The sequence below is a fragment of the Gymnoscopelus microlampas genome, assembly GCF_963454915.1.
Source record: "Gymnoscopelus microlampas genome assembly, chromosome: 21".
NCBI classification, from domain to species: domain Eukaryota; kingdom Metazoa; phylum Chordata; class Actinopteri; order Myctophiformes; family Myctophidae; genus Gymnoscopelus; species Gymnoscopelus microlampas.
Window position 1 is genome coordinate 11,388,342 of NC_139958.1, and position 20,402 is coordinate 11,408,743.

Here is a 20,402-nt window from a genome sequence, read left to right on the forward strand (position 1 = left end):
TACTGCAATGCAGAAATACTCTTACAAGTAAAAGTCCAGAATTCAAAATGTACTTGAGTAAAAGTACAAAAGTGTTGGTATCAAAATGTACTTGAAGTACCAAAAGTAAAAGTACTCATTTTGCAGAATGTCCCATTCACAAGTTTTTTTAAGAAAATGGTTTGAAAATAGCAGATCTACAAGCTCACAATACGATGCAACGCATTGTGAGCTTGTAGATTGGCTATTGTCAAATGGCCGAAATATATATAGGGCTGAAGTGGTAGTGTATGTTTTGTAATAATAATCAAAATCTACAAAGTAATTAGTAACTAAAGGTTTCAAATAATTGTGGTGGAGTAAAAGTACAATATTTTCCTCGAGATGTAGTGGAGTAGAAGTAAAAAATACTGAAAATTGGAAATGCTCCAGTAAAGTAAAAGCTCCTCAAAATTGTATTTAAGTACAGTACTTGAGTAAATGTACTTAGTTACTTTACACCACTGACGCCATGGGCACCACACTCCCTCTGGTCCTCTGCGTTGATTTGTCAGACGGTTTGTCAGACGGTTCTGGGGACACATGAAGGACAGTTACACTCACAAGAGATTTGCGTAATGTGTAGTTAGACACACATGGGAAGCAGCTCGTTTAATGTTGACTTAGTTGCCGTGAAACTATAGAGAATTTAGAAGGAAAAACCCTGCTGTCGTCTATTCACTCCTATATACCAAGCTCCTGGGTCCCAAATGGAACATTTGTTTGCAACATGGCTTTGCAACAAATTGAAACAGAAACCCACAAGACAAATCAATGTGCAAAGAACAGTGGAAAGCATGGGAATTCACTAAATTGAAACTAAATTGAAATTGCCCTGCTGAAGGCCAGTGGATAAATGGCAGTTTGTATGCTTAGTGCCTGACTTTTTCGATATACAAATGCAGAGATGTTTTTTTGTTTTGTTTTTTTAAACCTATAACATTAGTGCAGTTAAACTAAAGGCAAACGAGACCTAACCCCTAAATCAGTGGTTCTTTTTCATGTCAAGGACCCCCAAATTGACACGGACCCCCATTTGAAAATATAAGCCAGAGAAGGTTTTTACGGCTCTGTAGCAGTGATTCTCAACCATTTTAATTTCAAGGACCCCCAGTTTGACATGCATTAGGGCTACAGACCCCCATTCATCATGGCATTTCTATCACTTGGACCGCAATTTATATTGTACAAATGGAACCAAATGTTTGGTTCCATTTGTACACTCTCAGAGTTACAGACCCATAAGGGTCCATTTGGTTCCTGTCCATCATTTAGCTGGGGACCCCCTGGAACCCCCTCAAGTACCCCTGGGGGTCCCCGGACCCCATTTTGAGAACCAATGCCCTAAATCACTGTAATACAAAGTAATGTTATTCTGGTAATTTCAATCTAACGTGTCAAAGGGTCAATTTTCACACTCACAGAGTTAAGCTGAGGTTTTTGCTGTGTAAGCAGTGCCGTTTCACACAAAGTGTCAGACGTGGCATCGACAAAACGTCCGTGGCACGCGGGCACGCCGTACTTTGAAACCCCCTGCACTGTCATACAACACCATAGAACAATGTAAAGAAAGAAAATCATCCATAATTAATCCATTAAGACCGGGAACGCATCTGTGGCATTTTAAGATCTCTTCGGCTATTCAAAAATAGCAGATATACAAGCTCATTGCGTGGCACTCGGTGCCGGCCGGGCTATGAGCTTGTAGATCTGCAATATTTTAGAAAAATCGTGGAAAATGTGTGCAAATCTTTGAATATAAAAGTGAAAATGTTTAACTCTGATCTGTGCTTCTGGGGTTCCCTGGAACAACATATTTTGAGATGGGGGGGGGTCCGCAGCCAAATTCATATCATTTTGTGGGGACCTTGACATGGAAAAGATGGAGCTGGAGATGGACTGATACAGCAACATACTGTTAGGATTTAGAAAAAAGATTTTAGATATGTATTTGGCCGCGGACCCCCATCTCAAAATATTTTGTTCCAGGGACCCCCAGAAGCAAAGATTTGAGTTGCAAATGTTCGCTTAAGAAAATATGTACTCAAAGATTTGCAAAAAAAAAATCACGATTTTCACGAAATCACGAAAATAGCAGATAGTGCCGCGCTACGAGCTTGTATATCTTCTATTTTTGAATAGCCAAAGAAATCTTAAAATGACGCGTTCATGATGCGTTCCCCGGTCTTAAAGGATTAATAATGCCATAGCAAAAATATAATGTGCCACATTGAAATGCGTGATGTTTGAAAAGTGTATCTGAATCGATATTACCGGAGGAAGTGAATCATATACTGTGTGCTGCATATGAGATGTGAAGGAAAGCTGAGGCAGTCTTCTTCTTGAGGCGGTCGGTACTCAGCGGGGAATCAGGCCGTGGTTCACCGCACCCGCTCTGTCGGTTTGAAAGTGGTGTGCGGATACTTGCCCTCAAACGTCTTTAACCCATTAAGACCGGGAACGCATCTGTGTCATTTTTAGATTTCTTTGGCGCGCACGCTTGTAGTTCTGCATTTATTTATTTTTAATCTTGAACATTTTTGCAAATATTTGAATGAATCCTTTTTTTATGTGAATATTTGTGACTAAAATCTTTGCTTCTGGGGATTCTACAAATGTCTTCTAAACTTATGTTGCTATATATCAGCGGTTATCAAACTTTGTCATGTCAAGGACCCCCAAAATGATACGTATTTGACCGTGGACCCCCATCTCAAAATACGTTGTTTCAGGGACCCCCCAGAAGCAAAGATTTTAGTTAAAAATGTTCACTTAAAAAAATATATATATATTCACTCGGTGCAGCGCTATGAGCTTGTATATCTGCTATTTTTGAATCGCCCAAAGCAATCTTAAAATGACACAGATGCGTTCCCGGTCTTAAGGGGTTAAACTTGGTAATTTTATTCTGCACATGCACATTTTATTTTTTATAGACCCACCATTTCCTTCTGATCAATATCACAGACTCTGTGAATAGAAAAAGCTGAATTAGTAAAGGGATTTCCCTAATAATAAATTATGCGGATGTTAGAGAAATTTATGTGACCTTGTTGGTCTTGACTAGTGGGTGGGCTGTGATTAAGTGTTTAGCCTATGAAACCCTGTATAATTTGTTGACCACTGATGGTCCCCTGGGGGTCTGTAGTTGTCTTGGGCCCCTCCTTGTTTTTTCCTCTACAAGAGAAAATAGCCAATCACAGCGTGTCACGTTGCGGCACATTGTGGATCAACTATTTTTCGCTGAATGTTCGCCTATTTTGGCATGCACATAATAGGCCTATATATATACTGTGTTGTACATCAAATAGCGAAAATAGATGATCTACAAGCTCATAAGCTTGTATATCATGTGAGCTAGTAGATCTGCTATTTTCACCAAATGTTTGCCTATTGTTCATAATGGTTAGAAAACACAACATTTTCTTCGGGTGTGGTTTTAACACATTGAGACCTTTTTTTATTTGAGCTAAAAAGCATTATTTTACACTTTGGCTATTCAAAAATAGCAGATATACAAGCTCATAGCGCGGCACCGAGTGCCGCGCTATGAGCTTGTATTTCTGCTATTTTTGAAAAATCGTGAAATTGTGTACAAATCTTTGAACATATATATATTCTTTTAAAGCAAACATTAACTGAAATCTTTGCTTCTGGGGGTCCCTGGAACAAAGAATTTTGAAATGGGGGTCGGCGGCCAAATACATATCATTTTGGGGGTCCTTGACATGAAAACGTTTGAGAACCACTGATATAGAAACATAGGTTTTTTTCAGAAAACTGTTGGGATTTGGAAGACATTAGCTAAGAATCGCCCTCAAGTCTTAATGGGTTAAAGTGTTGTGTCGTCTTTGTCCTGAAACATAATGTTGTGATGTGAGGTACCGTATACAATGATGCCCTGAGGCCTCGAGTCTAATTGCTCTCAAAGTCCACTTCACAAAACCAGATGGCTCCAAAGAGAGAGATTAACACACACACACACACACACACACACACACACACACACACACACACACACACGTCACCGCTAGTATTTTTCCTCTAATTCACTGCGACACCTCTCTGACCCCTCATTTCCCACAAGCATTTGAATCAATATCGCGTAAGACAAATGCGGGTGACCTTGCCGTGACCTTTCCTAGTCCTTCACCCACGACATAACGTGTGGCCCATGGTGAGAGAGTGTGGGCAGGAGGGCGGGGGGGTCAATTACAGTAGATTTTATATACATATCAGCTCATAAGACTGCACTTTATGAATCACTATACTGAGTAGGATAATTACCGGTCGATCGAGTGGCTATATCAGGAAGAAAAGAAAAGAGGAGTGCCGTACAGCACTGGTGTTCAACGTCAGGTCGGGGGACCCCCGGGTATCCAAATGGCAGTGGTGGTTTACTCAAGTACTGTGCTTAAAGGAACAGCATAATGAGTACTTTAACTTTTGGTATACTTTAACCTATTGAGACCTGAAGTCGATTCTACATGTCTCCTAAATCTCAACAGTATTCTGAAAAAACGTATGTTTCTATATCAGTGGTGCTCAAACTTTTTCATGTCAAGGACCCCCAAAATTATATGTATTTGGCCGCGGACCCCCATCAAAATATTTTGTTCCAGGGACCCCCCAGAAGCAACGATTTTAGTTAAAAATGTTCGCTTTAAAAATATATATATTCAAAGATTTGCACACATTTTAAAAAATAGCAGATCTACAAGCTCGTAACGCGGCACTCGGTGCCGCGCTATGAGCTTGTATATCTGCTATTTTTGAATAGCCCAAAGTGTAAAATAATGCTTTTTAGCTCAAATCTTAATGGGTTAAGCACTTTTGATACCAATGCTTTTGTACTTTTACTCAAGTCAATTTTTAATTCCTGACTTTTTACTTGTGTTTCTACATTGCAGTATTGATGCTTGTACTCAATTAAGTAAAACATGGAGTACTTTTTCCACCTCTGCCAAATGGATGCTTATTTGTGTTTATTAGGATCCCCATTAGCTGTTGCATAACAGCGGCTAATCTTCCCGGGGTTCACACGACATCAAAACATTACATTAACCCAGACTCCCAGTCAATATTCTTTCATTCAGACAATTACGCTCCCTACTACTGAAACTCCATTTCCTCAGTTCCCAGCTAAAAAATATATAATATAATTAGAGAACCAGTAATGAAACAAAATGAAAATAAAATGTAATCTGCCATCAGTACCATTATATATCAAACAAAACAAAAACGACCTAATCACTGTGTGTGTGTGTGTGTGTGTGTGTGCGTGTGCGTGTGCGTGTGCGTGTGCGTGTGCGTGCCTGCGTGTGCCATATGCTGGTTGCGCTCTCAAGATAACAAATTAAATGTACAAATTAAAAATAAAAATAATACAAAATAGCGAATATAGCGAATCCCATAATAGGCGAACATTTGTTGAACATAGGCAAACAGTCGTCAAACGTGTGTAGGGGTTACTCTGAGCACCCCCTAGGGGTCCCCGACCCGCTGTTGAGGACCCCTGAACTATACAGTATAGGTGGTCAGTGACTTTGTCCATCTTTCTTCCACACCTCCAGCATGGAGAGCGTGACCCCAGATGATGTTGGTTCGAATCCAGCACACAACACCAATGGTTGTGATAATGTGGATTGTGGATAGGACTCTAGGCTATATGAACAAACTTGTTATATCAACAAAACGCATCGCAATGCATTCTGTTTGTGTGACATGCATGATGCAAAGGTTTTGAAAGTGAAACTGGCCACTTATACTGTAGGTATACATAACAGGGTTTACATGGTTATTAGTATACCAGCAAACACACTGACATCAAACATGGCTGATAAACATAAACTCCCAAACGCAGTATTGTATTGTTAAGCATGTTTGGATGGCAAATCAATATCAGACTGACACTCCCCCCCACATTCAGGCTAATTTCCGCAAAAGCAACCATCAGATCCTGACTCACAAAATGAAGCGAAATCAGTAGACAACAAGAAGAAAAATGAAAAAATGCAACACTGAAAACAAATAGTCTATTGAATAAAATGGCCTCGCTAATTAGGAAGCCTGACACACTGAGTGAACTGCTTGGGATGAGAAAATCAATTAAGTTTGGGCGCTCTGGGGTAGGGTGGCGGGGAGGGGGTCCAGTGGGGGTCTTGAGGGAGTATCCGCTGTTCCTTCCCGATAAGAACATTTCTCTTTTTGTATTCAGTTATGTTTGAGGGGAGATTATCGTTTGGCAGGAGCCACAGTGCTCCTCACTCATTAACCCATCAAGACCCGAAGCCGATTCTAACTGAATGTCTTCTAAATCCTAATCCTATGTTGCTATATATATCAAGTGGTGCTCAAGGTTTTCCCTGTCAAGGACCCCCTCAAATTATATGTATTTGACCACGGACCCACATCTCAGAGCATTGTGTTCCAGGTGACCTACAGAAGCAAAGATTTGTGTTTAAAATGTTCGTTTTGTTAGCTCTCATGCATTGAAGGAGGCATGAGCTCGGCTCTGAGCTTTCCCTAGGTTGGCAGAGGGAGTGTAGTGCCCATGATTACTTAGACAATTGGCACAGGGTGAAAAAAATGGGGTTACAAAATTGTGGGATAAAAATGTTGAATTAAAAAATATATATGTTCGCTTTAAAATTAAAAACAATTTTTCAAAATTATTTTTGAATAGCCAAAGCATAACATATGGCTTTAAATGACACAGATGCTTTCCCAGTTTTAATGGGTTAAGTGGGTTGGTGCCAGTCGGTCTTTTATGCCAGTGCCAAGATTTTAGTGCATTGTAATAGCAGGTTGATCACTCCAACACGCTGGTAAGTCAGGCGCCGCTTTTTAGTCACGTCAGACTTTAATTGCCTGTTTTATTGGGGCTTAGTTATTAACCTTCGGCCTCCTGTGGCGACACAGTGTGTTGTTTTTCTCTCTCTTCGTCAGATTTGTTGGGTCGTGTTGGGTTTTGCGTGGCTTTGCCTCTGCGGATCAAGGCAACGGAGTGCACAGATTAAGAGCGAGGCATCTGTGTTATCCCTCTAAAAGACATGGGTCATTACATGGACATCTCAGCTGGAGTTAGCCGTGCATTGTTCCCCGTCTAAATGATTTGTGGGATTTAGGGAAATTTATGCTGGTGGTTTTTGAACATCGCTGCCAAATAAGCTATTCCCTGTCATTATCATCTGATAAAAAATTGCCTGGCATGTCTATATCTCTGTATGGAACGTGCATAGCCATGCCAGGAACGTGCCTGGCATGGCTATATCTCTGCATGGAACGTGCATTTCCAAGGGGAGGATTTAAAGAAAATGCCTCTGGTGATAAACCCGCCCCATATTTGCATACTGGGCCCTGATTGGTCCCTCACATCTTCGGAGTGAAGATGACATCATCCAATCACAACTGAGCGGTGCCAGACCAAATCTGCCAAGGGCAATTTTTTTGTTTTTGCAATGGCAGATTCGTCTGGTTTCCAGGCTAGATTTGTCCTGGTTCCAGACCATAGACCCCGCCCACTCTCTGAGTGGACTGCTCCTCTTGGTCTGGTGTCATAATGTGAGCCTATGGCTTTTCACGGTCAAAGAAAAACCTGTCAAATCAGAGTCGTTGGTGGGGGTGGTCTAACGACAAGCCAATCAGCGAATATCTGCTAAAACAAGCTGTGCGATGACGTCAGATGTAGGCGGATCCGTGGATCTCTTGCGATTGGTTTAGGGACATTTGAATCCCCTCCCCCTGGTAATTGCGGACACTCCAGCCAATGTCAGACGGAAGCTCCACGCAGCTTCAGGCTGATAATCAGGCTAGGCTAGATGAAAAGGAACAGGTCTGCATGTTTAGTACATGGCTACAATTATTTTCCATAAGCATAATTGTGGGTTGTTTGATTCGTCATTGGATTCCATTAACTTCAATACAGTATGAAAATCAACTTGCAGAGACTTGGAATTTGCTTGAGATCGGTGTAGACAGTGTGTACATTATTTATTTGACTAGGGCTTGGCGACGGCACAAATAATTTCCTAATGTATTCCGAGCAAAACCGAGAACGATATTAACAACAAACGAAAAAATGTGATGAAAAATGATCTATTGCTATATTCGCAAAATGAATAGATTAACCTCCCCTACGTTCCCGGCGTATCCCTGTGAACAGGGGGTTAGTTGAATGGGTTTTTCCAGTAATGACACGTAACTGCCACCTCCCCGAGTCACACAGAAAATGAAAAGGCTTGTCACGTGTAATTGGTGTGCGCGGCGTCTCGCTGACCCACGGGGACCCAGAGTAAATATAACCTGACAGTGTGGAAAAAAAAGAGGGAGCGGAAAAAAAAAGTCTCTTTTGATCCCTTATCCCCGTAAAGCCTAGATTCTACATGTCTCCTAAATCCCAATTTTTTTTCTGAACAAACGTATTTTTCTATATCAGTGGTGCTCAATCTTTTTCATGTCAAGGACCCCCAAAATTATATGCATTTGGCCGCGGACGCCCATCTCAAAATATTTCGCTCCAGGGACCCCCCCAGAAGCAAAGATTTGGGTTACAAATGTTCGTTTTAAAAAATATATATATATTCAAAGATTTGCACACATTTTCTTGATTTTTCAAAAATAGCAGATCTACAAGTTCGCTTGTATATCTGCTATTTTTGAATAGCCAAAGTTAAAAATAATGCTTTTTTTTTTTAGCTCAAATCTAAAAATGACACAGATGCGTTCCAGACCTTAAAGGGTTATTCATCTCTTCCCTCTTGTCACTGATAAGGCTGGCGGGGTGTAGGGAACGATAGACGGATGATTTTCCCTAAGGAGAGGCGAGAGGATGGAGAGAGAGAGGGAGAGAGAGAGAGAGAGAGACTGCACTGCTGTGTCACTAGACATACTTGGTAGTGGAAAAAAAGAGAGAGACTCACAGAGAGGAGGGGGTGGGGGTGTGTGTGTGGGAGTGAAATGGAAGAATAATGTAAAAGAGAAGAAAAAAAATCATTAAACACGCATCCCATCCTCTGGGGAGAGACTAAGGGAGGGGGAGAGGGAGGGGGAGCAGGCTAAAGCCTTGATTTTACTTTGTTGTATACGACGGTGTCTCGCGCCGATAATATAGCCGATCTACAAGGCCACAACGCGTTGTGGCCTTGTAGATCAGCTATATATTATCGGCCTTATACGGTAGATCATCTTGTAGATCATCAAGGCATATATCATCAGCCTTGTAGACCTATTATGATTGATCAGCCTTGTAGATCAGCTATGTCATCGCCGGCGCGATAATATAGCTGATCTACCCCGCAAAATGATATGTATTTGGCCGCGGACCCCCATCTGAAAATGTTTTTTTTGCCAGGGACCCCTAAAAGAGAAGATATGTGTTAAAAAATACAAAATTATTTAAAAAGTTTCAAACACTTTCAAGATTTTTCTAAAATGTTCCAAAATAGCAGATGTAGAAGCTCGCAGCGCGGCGCGCAGTGACAATGCAATATTGTTACAGCTGATAGAGCAACGGTGCTCATAGCGATACGAGTTTTCAGGACACACGTGTGGTTTTACCTACAGTAATACGTTGCCACAGGGGCAATAGATCGTGTATACGACTCCTTTTGTGGTACACGTAATGATACTTTTTAATGGGAATGGTTTTGCCTGAGTGAGGATGCTTAAAACCTGGTGCTTTTTTATGGTTACTGTTACACTGAGCACAAAGAACCACATTTGTAGTTTTCCCTGTGGGAGTCAATGTGCGCTGAGATGCTTTAATGCTTTAACTGGGGGAGATCTGAATGGACTAGAGCAGAGGTCTTCAACAGGGGGTCCGGGACCCCTAGGGGGTCCTTGGAGTTACTACAGGGGGTCCGCCAAATCTTTGTGTGATTTTTACATTAACCACTTCAACCAAGCATCCCTATTCTGAGGAGAACTTTAGCCAAAAATATCAGATCTACAAGCGCACAGCGTTGTGCCTTGTAGATCTGCTATTTTCGGCGAAGTGGTTTGGTATAGGGGGGAAAAAGAGCAGACGAAGTACAGAGTGAAAGGTCAGGTTTACTAAGTATTGTTTAAGTGCATAATTAAATATCTGGAAAAACAGATTAACATGAATCCAACCTGAAAGTGCTGTGAAACAAGTCTATGAAGCTGCCTATGAAATCTATGAATAAATAAACATTTTATACAATATTTAATGGGGGTCCCTGCTTTATCTCGCTCTCAGCCAAGGGGTCCTTGGCCTGAAAACGTTGAAGACCCCTGGACTAGAGAGAGTCCCTCAGATATCTGCCCTCGCCTGAACACAACTCAGGGGGCTCAATAAAAACATTACATACTGTAGCTGTGGTGGATACGTTTGTAAGATGTGCCAATGTCTGTGTATAGGATAGGTTTGATCGATTCGGCAGTTGGGGAATACTTGGTGATAAATAGGAGAATGGAATTGTTATTTTTACGGACAGCTGTAAAGAGATCAGCTCTATTAATTAATATTACAAAAAAATCTAAAGATTTCCCCCCAAAAATCACAAATTTGCACAAGTTGAAAACAAACAGAAATTCCCTAAATTAGAAAACAAATATTTAAGAGGTATATGGTGAAAACAGCAGATCTGCAAGTTGCGAGCTTGCCAGAGCTGCTATTTTCACTAGTTTGGGTCCCGTCTTTTGGGTGTTGTTGAGCTAAAAAGTTTGGTGAACCACTGGGCTATGAGGGCAGATTGGAGTACACGGTCTAGTTGTTAATCACTGACAGATCCAGATTGCTCTTCTTGGAGTCAGGGAGTTCTAATAGCACGCTTGAGAGGAGCGCGGACAACGCCCGACTGTAATGAAGCTACAGTATCAACAATATTCACAACAGTAAATCGGTTAAAAAACAACTTGAACCCAAGCACCCCCTTTACTGGGGGGGTGGGGACATTTGCCAGAAATAGCTACGAGCTCACAATGCGTCACAATGCGCCACGTTGTGAGCTTGTAGATCTGCTAGTTCTAGCGAAGATAGTGGTGGAAAAAGTACTCAAATGTTTTACTTAAGTAAAAGTATCAATACTCTAATGTAGAAGTACTCTGTTACAAGGAAACTTGAGTACAACTTGAGTAAAAGTACAAAAGTATTGGTATACAAAATTTCTTAAAGTACCAAAAGTAAATACTAAAATGTTTGAAAATAGCAGATCTACAAACTCGCAACGTGTTGTGAGCTTGTAGATCGGCTATTTTCAAATAGCCTAGGTATAAAATAGGGCTGAAGTGGTTAATGTATGTTTTATAATATAATCATTTATATCTGCAAAGTAACTAGCAACTAATGTTTTCAAATAATCGTACTGGAGTAAAAAGTACAATATTTGCCTCGGAGATGTAGCGGAGTAGAAGTAAAAGTATAGACAATTGGAAATACTCCAGTAAATGTACTTAGTTACTTTACACCACTGGCAGATAGTACTAGATTCGGCACAAACACATGGGTGGGAAAATGCATCCTACTATACTGGCTCCAAAATATGGAGTGCCCCCCCTACCAACAGACATTATGAACGTCTCAATTCCCCCATCCATCCACATTTAAAACTGACCTAAAAAACATGGCTATCCTCAAAATATAATTGGACTCTCCAGAGAGTCAAATAACACACTGCCTCAGTGAGCTCCATGGAAGAAGCCCCGTGGGAGTGGCACCCCCCCCTCCCCCCCCCCCCCCCCCCACCCTAACATGGAGTCAAGTGCACAAGTTAGTTGAAAGCTGTATCACTTCCTTAACCCATTATAGACCGGCAAAGCATCTGTCATTGTCACACTTTACCCATTGTCTTATACTTTGGCTATTCAAAAATAGTAGATATACAAGCTCATAGCGCTATGAGCTATGTAGATCTGCTATTTGTTTTTAAATCCAGATTTTTGGGGCGGTGTAACCGCCCCCTATAAGAGAGTTTTGGACACTGACCAATCCTGCACCGTGATTGGCCAATAATCTACAACGCAGTCTACAACCCTAACCCTTCCACAGTCAATGCAAATCTATACTTTTGCAAAGTCAGCCAATCACATTACAGCTAGTGTCATCACCACTAGCTGTAATGTGATTGGCTGACTTTACAAATTCAGGACTGTGATTGGCTAGCGAAACACATGACACATGTGCAGCCCTATGAATAGCAGTATGGACTTAAAAAAAGTCATTTATCCACACACCGCCCACTTCATACTGGGTGTGATTTTTTATTTTCATGTATTTGGCCACGGACTCCCATCTCAATGTTGTTCCAGTGGACCCTCAGAAGCAAAGATTTGAGTTAAAAATGTTTTGCTTTAAAATGGCACTTTTATCTTTTGTTAAAGTTATGTGATCGGTGCTTTTTTATGACTTTGAATGTGCGGAATGATTTGACATAAGTACGGCCGAAAATAGCCCCTCGGGGGAAAGTTCAATTTACAAACGAAATTCAAACATCCATTAGTTATTTAACTGCAAAATTAGCTACAGTAATAGCCAACAATTGACTGAAATATTCATGCGAGTTTGGTAACATTTTAATGACTTGAATGCGAGATTGAAAAAGGAAAAAGCCTAGGAAAATGGTCTGTTTGTACAAAAGCGCTTTTTGTTCACTCTACTTATGTGACAATTTACGCTGTCATGTGTTGACTGGGTTTCATGACATTTACTCCAAACACGCTCTTTGTAAATGGCTTTGGATGAGCAGCTGTTAATGACTAAATTGTATAATTGCATATTGTAAAATATGCTAAAATATGGAAATGCTTCTATCCCCTCCAACCACTTCCATGGACATGTATTCTGTATCATCTTTGAAAGTTTTATCAACACCCTTTTTCTTTTTACTAATAGACATGCCAGAAGGGAAAGGTGAGGATGTTTTCCATTAACAGTAGATGTCGAACTATAATAATACCTGATATTTCAGGCGTATGAGACAATTAGAGGGCTTAATGGTGCCTGAAAATACCTGAGCAGGACAGGAGATAGCTTTACAAAAATAAACTAATTATAAGTCCTGGTACCAGGACACAAAAAAATACAATTAGTAGATAGAACGAGATGAGACAAAATGGCAAGAGAAACCTTTCAAAATTGTGTGGGGAAAAAAGAAAGGGAAAAAGGTTGTTTGTGAACTCTTGCCTTCTTCTTTTTTAGATTAAGAGGTTTCAAAGTCTTAATATCTTCTCATATTTCATTTCAATTCATTTTAAAATGTTCATTATTGTCTGATTAAGAAGGTGTCCAGTAAATATGTACATATCTAGACAAATGGGTGGAAATACAAGAGATTTGCTCCAATGACATTTTCATCTAGAACCACATGAAGCCCAGTCGGCCCTATATTGTACGCGGCATCTTATGACTAATCTTATTAAGCATTTTTCATTATTTTGAAATACTATTTTAAAATAGTGAAAATAGACGATCTACAAGCTCACAACATTTCGCTGTAGATCGGCTATTTTAAATGAACACTGAGAATTTTACAGTGTAGAATTGGGGCCCCGGAAGATTAAGAAATGGTTCCATGTGTTACACTCTATACAGTTAAAGGGGAAATCCACCCATTTTCAATATTTAACTATGTCATTAATATAGCATAAAGGAGTTGTGTGGAAATAAGAAAAAAGTTCCCCTCTTTCTGTGTTGCCTTGAACTGGAGGATTGATTGTGGGTTTAACATTGCAAATTACAACATGATGAGTCATCACGTTGTAATTTGCAATGTTAAACTCACAATCAATCCTCCAGTTCAAGGCAAAAAGAAAAGTGGGGAACTTTTTTCTTATTTCCACACAACTCCTTTATGCTATATTAATGACATAGTTAAATATTGAAAATGGGTGGATTTCCCCTTTAAGAGTTACAGACCCGTAACGGTGCATTTGGACCCCTGGTGGTCCCCATACCGGACGTTGAGCAACAGGGCCTTACAGCAGATGTGTCTTGATCTCAAATCAAACCTGGGAGCTGTATGTACAGTATATGGGTTTGCATTAATTATGTGAATAATTAACGGTTTAAAACCTCTTAACAATTTACGGAATGTATGTCACATACGGAATGTATCCAGAATATGGAATAGTCTAAGATGCATAGCCTACATCCATTTGCTTAACCCATTAAGACCGGGAACGCATCCGTGTCATTTTTTTGATTTCTTTGGCTATTCCAAAAAAGCAGATCTACAAGCTCATAGCGCTATGAGCTTGTAGATCTGCTTTTCATTTATTTTTATCGTGAAAATGTGTGCAAATCTCTACAAATGTCTTCTAAATCCTATTTTTTTTAAATTTATTTGTTTAACTGATGTTGTCATGCAGTATCAGTGGTTTTCAAACTTGTTCATGTCAAGGGCCCCCAAAATGATTATGTATTATTTGGCTGCGGACCCCCATCCCCCATATTTTGTTCCCGGGAACGCCCCAGTAGCAAAGATTTGAGTTACAAATGTTTGCTTTAAAAAAAATATACATATTCAAAGATTTGCACACATTTTCACGATTTCTCAAAAATAGCGCATCTACAAGCTCATAGCGCGGCACCGAGTGCCGCGCTACGAGCTTGTAGATCTGCTATTTTTTAATAGCCAAAGAAATCTAAAAACGACGTGGATTCTTTCCCGGTCTAAATGGCTTAATAAGATGCATACCAGGATTATGTGCATGATAAAACGTGTCGAATGAATGAACGCATACAGACTCTGAAGACATGTGACGGCGCTTCATGAATAACAACACAATACGATGACATATGTGTGTGTTGACAAGCTTGGATAATCACACTTTTACCTGTCACACACATCGCACATTGTGACACCCTGTGACGACGAATGAATCTGAATTAGAATCATTTTGTTGGAATGTTTGCACACGCCAATGATGTATTCTTCCCTTGGTGAGGTTTGGGTGCATTACACTGCAGCGACAGTATATAGAGACTATTTAGAACTGTTTACTCAAAATATTAAAGGGATTCTAGGCAACATTAAGCCTAAATTTAAATATATATATATATATATATTTTGCATTTTTCCCCCTCTATCAGCCATAATGATGCTGGGGTGTTTTCGTGCATTGAAACACAGTCCTCTTTCTGAAATCCGTATTTTCCCTACTGTTTATGTTTGTCCGGGGCGTAAATTAACGCACGCATGTGCGCGTCCGTGCGCGTCCGTGTCCGTGTGAACTTTTTACTTTCGGTTTTAAAACGCTCTCAAACTTAGTTTTTTGAGGCACAGAATTTACTTTTAAGATAGCGTTTGGATATAATTTAGTTGTTTAACTTCATATATGTGGTCAATTTATCATGAAAGAGCCTATTTAAAAATAAAAATTCAGAGAACCAGCAGGGCGGGCAGTAACACGCATTGGATCCGAATAAAGCAACCTATTTTCGGCATGGCCCCTTCAGAAGTCCGCTTAACTCTATGGAAGTCCCTCCTGCGTCACCCCCTGGTGGTCGGGGAAACAAACTGCTGGAGGCGCGGTGTTTGTTTATCTTATCCTGCCGTCAATCCCTTTAAAATAAGCAACACAAATATATGAATGGATTAAAGTTCTCAGTCGCCACGACTGATTTCAGTTATTTGGATTCCATAGAAGCATGTTGCACAGCAAAAGTATAGCCGATCTACAAGCTCTTAATGAGTTGCTACTTTTGGTCATTATTTTAGGATTTATAGCCAGTGCAGGATTAATGGAAGGGCTTTAGGTGCTGAAGCACAGGGCACCAACCTTGGGGGGCCACCCAAACGGTGGGGAGAAAGTGAAAGAAGACAGAACTATCGCCGAAAACCGCCGACATTTAGAAGCAGCTGCTGCTGAAGGACCGCTAAAACGGTGAAACGCACCGGTGAGGTGAAGCGTACATTTTTCCGCGTCGACAAAATGGTCCCGGGGGGCATAGAAACGGGTCGTAGCACTGGGCACCACAAAGGGTTAATCCGGGCCTGATTATAGCATTTGAAGTGGTCAAACTAGCAATATGTGCATAAGCATCTTCCATAAAAAATCCTAATGGTCACATATATTTCATAAAAGAAAAATGTTAAACCCTCAATCTGTGATTTCTTCACCTGGTTGGCAGTATGTAGAACAACAGGAACATTATTACTAAAACATCATAATTTTACTTACAGTACTTACTTACTGCCCTTTATGCCGGCTGGCATGTATACCTGTAGGTCAGCAACAAAGGATCCCCACTCCTGTCTGTTCTGGGCCAGCGTCTTTATAGAACCCCAGGTGTGATGCAGGGTCGTCAGCTCTCCCTCCAGGTGTTCTCGGGTCGGCCTCTCTTATGTTTACCGTCTGGTGTCCAGTGAAGGGCAGTTTGGGTGATGTTGTCCTGCTCTCTACGGAGTACATGCCCAATCCATTTCCACCGCCTTCTCATAAGAATGGTAGCCATGTTTTCCATGTGTACACAGAATAGAATAGAATAGACTTTATTTGCACAAGTGCGTAGGACATTTTGGAGCTCAGCTCCCAGGGTCAGCATTTTAAAAGAAGACGGAAGAAGAAAAGTACAGACAAGACAGAGAAAAATGATTAAGAAGGTGTCGATTGGAGATGGTTTGGGGCCAGAATATTCGCCGTATTTTCCATAGGCTTTTGGTGTGGAAGGTTGACATTTCGCAGAGATCTTTTTCTGTCGTTCTCCAACATTCAGAACCATATAGCAGGTAGACAGGACGCAGCTCTGGTACAGTGTCAGCTTGGTGTTGGTGCTGTACTGGGCCGACTTCCAGACGCTCATCATTTTACATATTGTGTTCATTGTTTAGGAAACAGTGCTTGTGTGGGTGTCGTGAGATTATATATTTTTTCCCATGAAGACCTGGAACGCATCTGTGTCACTTTTTGATTTGAGCTAAAAAAGCATTATTTTACACTTTGGCTATTCAAAAATAGCAGATATACAAGCTCGTAGCGCGGCACCGAGTGCCGCGCTACGAGCTTGTAGATCTGCTATTTTTGAGAAATCGTGAAAATGTGTGCAAATCTTGGAATACATATTGTTTTAAAGCGAACATTTGTAACTCAAATCTTTGCTTCTGGGGGGTCCCTGGAACAAAATATTTTGAGATAGGGGTCGGCGGCCAAATACATATCATTTTGGGGGTTGACATGAAAAGGTTTGAGCACCACTGATATAAATTAGAAACATGTTTTTTTGGGGCGGTGTAACCGCCCCCTATAAGTGAGGTTTGGACACTGACCAATCCTGCACCGTGATTGGCAAATAGTCTACAACGCAGTCTACAACCCTAACCCTTCCACAGTCAATGCAAATCTATACTTTTGCAAAGTTAGCCAATCACATTACAGCTAGTGTCATCACCACTAGCTGTAATGTGATTGGCTGACTTTGCAAATTCAGGACTGTGATTGGCTAGCGAAACACATGACACATGTGCAGCCCTGAATAGCAGTATGGACTTAAAAAAAACACTTATGTTTTTTTGAATCACATCCATCACTGTGATGACCACTGTGACCACACCGCCCACTTCACACTGGGTGTGATTTTTCAGAATACTGTTGGGATTTAGAAAACATTTGTAGAATTGGCTTCAGGTCTTAATGGGTTAAATCCATGAGTATGAATGGTACTATGCAAACCTCAGTCATCTCCAGACTTAATGATTGCAACTCTCTCTCTCTCTCTCTCTCTCTCTCTCTCTCCTGCCTGCATGCTCACTCACTCAAACCTCTACAACTGATCCAGAATGCTGCGGCACGCCGGCTCTTCAATCTCCTTACAATTTGCACACGTCTCCTCTCCCTTCTGCTCTGCCTTCGCTGGTCCCTGCATGCAGTCGGTGCCCACATCTAATTCAAAGCACTGGTGATATAACCTCTATAGGCAATCAAAGGGCACCTTCTGGACATGATCTACCCCCCACACGCCAATTTACTGCCTGCTCACTTAGATCAGTTAACTCAGGAAGCTTGTTCCAACCTGCCCTATACAACAGCCTGGTCTTGATTGATTGATTGAATACTTAGGTTGCAGAGAAAAATGCACAGGAAGTACAGTTTACAATACAAGGTCAACTAGAATGGATCGCTCATGAAAGCCGTAATTAATGGCTTGTTTCAATTGAGATGGAGAGATCCTCATGTACTCAATTCATGGTCAACGCTCCACACATCCTAGAGTCTAAGGAGTCCCACAATTTGGGAACCAAGAGGGAGAGGACTCTAGATCAGGGGTCTTCAACAGGGGGTCCGTGACCCCTAGGGGGGTCATCAGAGTTATGACACCAAATCTTTGTGTGATAAGGACACATTTACATTAATAACACGAACCCTAGCATCCCTATTGTGGGGGGAACACTCGCTGAAAATAGACAATCTATAAGCTCACAACGCGCCGCAAGGCGCATTGTGAGCTTATAGATTGTCTATTTTAATATTAATAGAAGACATCAGCGATACAATTTTATTCAATACGTACAGTAGTGGGGGTCCTTGCTCCATCTCTCTCTCAGCTAAGGGGTCCTTGGCCTGAAAAACGTTGACGACCCCAGCTCTAGATTATTCTCCCCAAGCTTCTCCAAAACTCTTCTTCCAAGTGTGTGTGTGTTTGTGTGTGTGTGTGTGTGTGTGTGTGTGTGTGTGTGTGTGTGTGTGTGTGTGTGTGTGTGTGTGTGTGTGTGTGTGTGTGTGTGTGTGTGTGTGTGTGTGTGTGTGTGTGTGTGTGTGTGTGTGTGTGTGTGGACTCCTGCACACCCCAGTCTTTACAGCAGACTCACTCCCCATCTTCCATCACAGTCTGAAAACTCATCTCTTTGACTCGACCTCGCCCCCTAGCACTTCTTATTTAGTACCAGTACTTGTCTTTCTAGACAGCTGCTATAGTTGTTATAGGTTGCAGTTACTTGCTCTCATATTATGTATGTTATTATTTAGATGAGATATTATGTGCTGTATGCTTGTCCACTAGTTGCTATAGGTACGTTATTTAGAGTGGTTATTTAGTTGGTTTTACATTACTTTATTGTGGATCCTCCATGCACTGGCCTAAGCATGGCTATTCTTCCTGGTGTCCATCACACCCGCCACAATACAAAACATAAACAACATACCGTTAGCCTCGACATAGCATAATTGCCTCTGTCACTTTTTGGTCAAATTGACATTTTTGCCTATAGCTCTACTCTCCTAACACTGCTGCTTCATTGTGCCTTATTGCCTACGTCCTAAGCCAATCAGAACACTTGTTACATTCCAAAATGACTTAGGCAGAAAGTGCTTTTAAGTCATCTTTAGGCAGAAAAGATTTTTGAATGTAACAGGAATTCTGATAGGCGGAGAACATTGGCAATAGGCAGAATGTATCATCAGTGTTAGGAGAGTAGAGTTAGGCAGACATACATGAAGGCAGACAAACATGACTTAGGCACAATTTGTTTGTTTACTCATGATTGCGTAAGTCACGTAGATGACTTAGGCAATCATGAGTAAAAACCTTTAAAAATACAAAAATACATAAAGACCAACAATACTATACAATAGACACAACATACTGTACTACAGTACACAACAACCAGACACAATATTTCACCTTTACAACTAAGAATCGGGGTACATAGCATGGGAAAAGAAACAATATTGACATTCTTTCATTCTTTCTACTTATTCTGCAGTAGCTGCTTTGTAGCAAATTGTTATACAGTTTAATTAACTGTTTTCTTGGCTCTCTTGTTTATTTGACCGCTACCTTACCCTGTTGCCGAGTTCATGCCACTTTACTCCAGTCTTGTACTTCGCGAGTCCCTCTCACGCTCTGGATAAGAGCACAGATCTGCTTAAATGCCTCATTTGTTCAATTGTACGATAGGATGTCTATGCAGCCAACGTCTTGTAGTGTACAAGCACTTTTATTATGAGTGTTTATATGGCCTGGCTCAGTGGTTCTCAACCTTTTCAGGGTCCCAAAATAATCTATTTGAACTGGCGACCCGCCCCCCTCTGACAAGCACTTGGTATTGTAGGAGTTGAGGCATTACATTTAGTTTGACTCGGTTCCACAAAAATGTGCCACAAAAATGTGCCTCTTCCTTGTATTATTTGACAATTTTGGCCAATGTTTTACCAGTTTTTAAAGGATAGTTTTTTTTTGGCATTAAAAAAGGTCTTAAAAGTCCTGAAATTGTCACTTTACTGTCATCTCATCATCATGTGGGGACCGCCTTGAGGGTTCTGACCCACAGGTTGAGAACCACATACTGGCCTATTAGCTAGTGTTGTACTTGATGGAGGAAAAGACCACTGACTAACACCTCCTCTAGTCTAACGTAACTATACAACATGTTAAATGACTGTTGCCGGCCCGGCCGCCCATGGGAATGATGAGTCATCCCAAACCT

The 20,402-nt window shown here is 41.0% G+C and overlaps 1 protein-coding gene across 1 annotated transcript in view; it reads right to left on the reverse strand.

Moving 5' to 3' along the window:
• Positions 1 to 474: 474 nt before the first annotated feature.
• LOC311037799 (32 kDa beta-galactoside-binding lectin-like) overlaps positions 475 to 20,402 on the reverse strand; it is a gene marked incomplete at both ends in the record, with an annotated part of 49,440 nt that continues 29,512 nt past the window's right edge. The window contains 2 exons of the mRNA XM_084047089.1: positions 475 to 551; positions 6,916 to 7,004. Of these exons, the coding sequence (XP_083903215.1) occupies positions 475 to 551; positions 6,916 to 7,004 (166 nt within the window). The remainder of the gene's footprint in view (positions 552 to 6,915; positions 7,005 to 20,402) is intronic.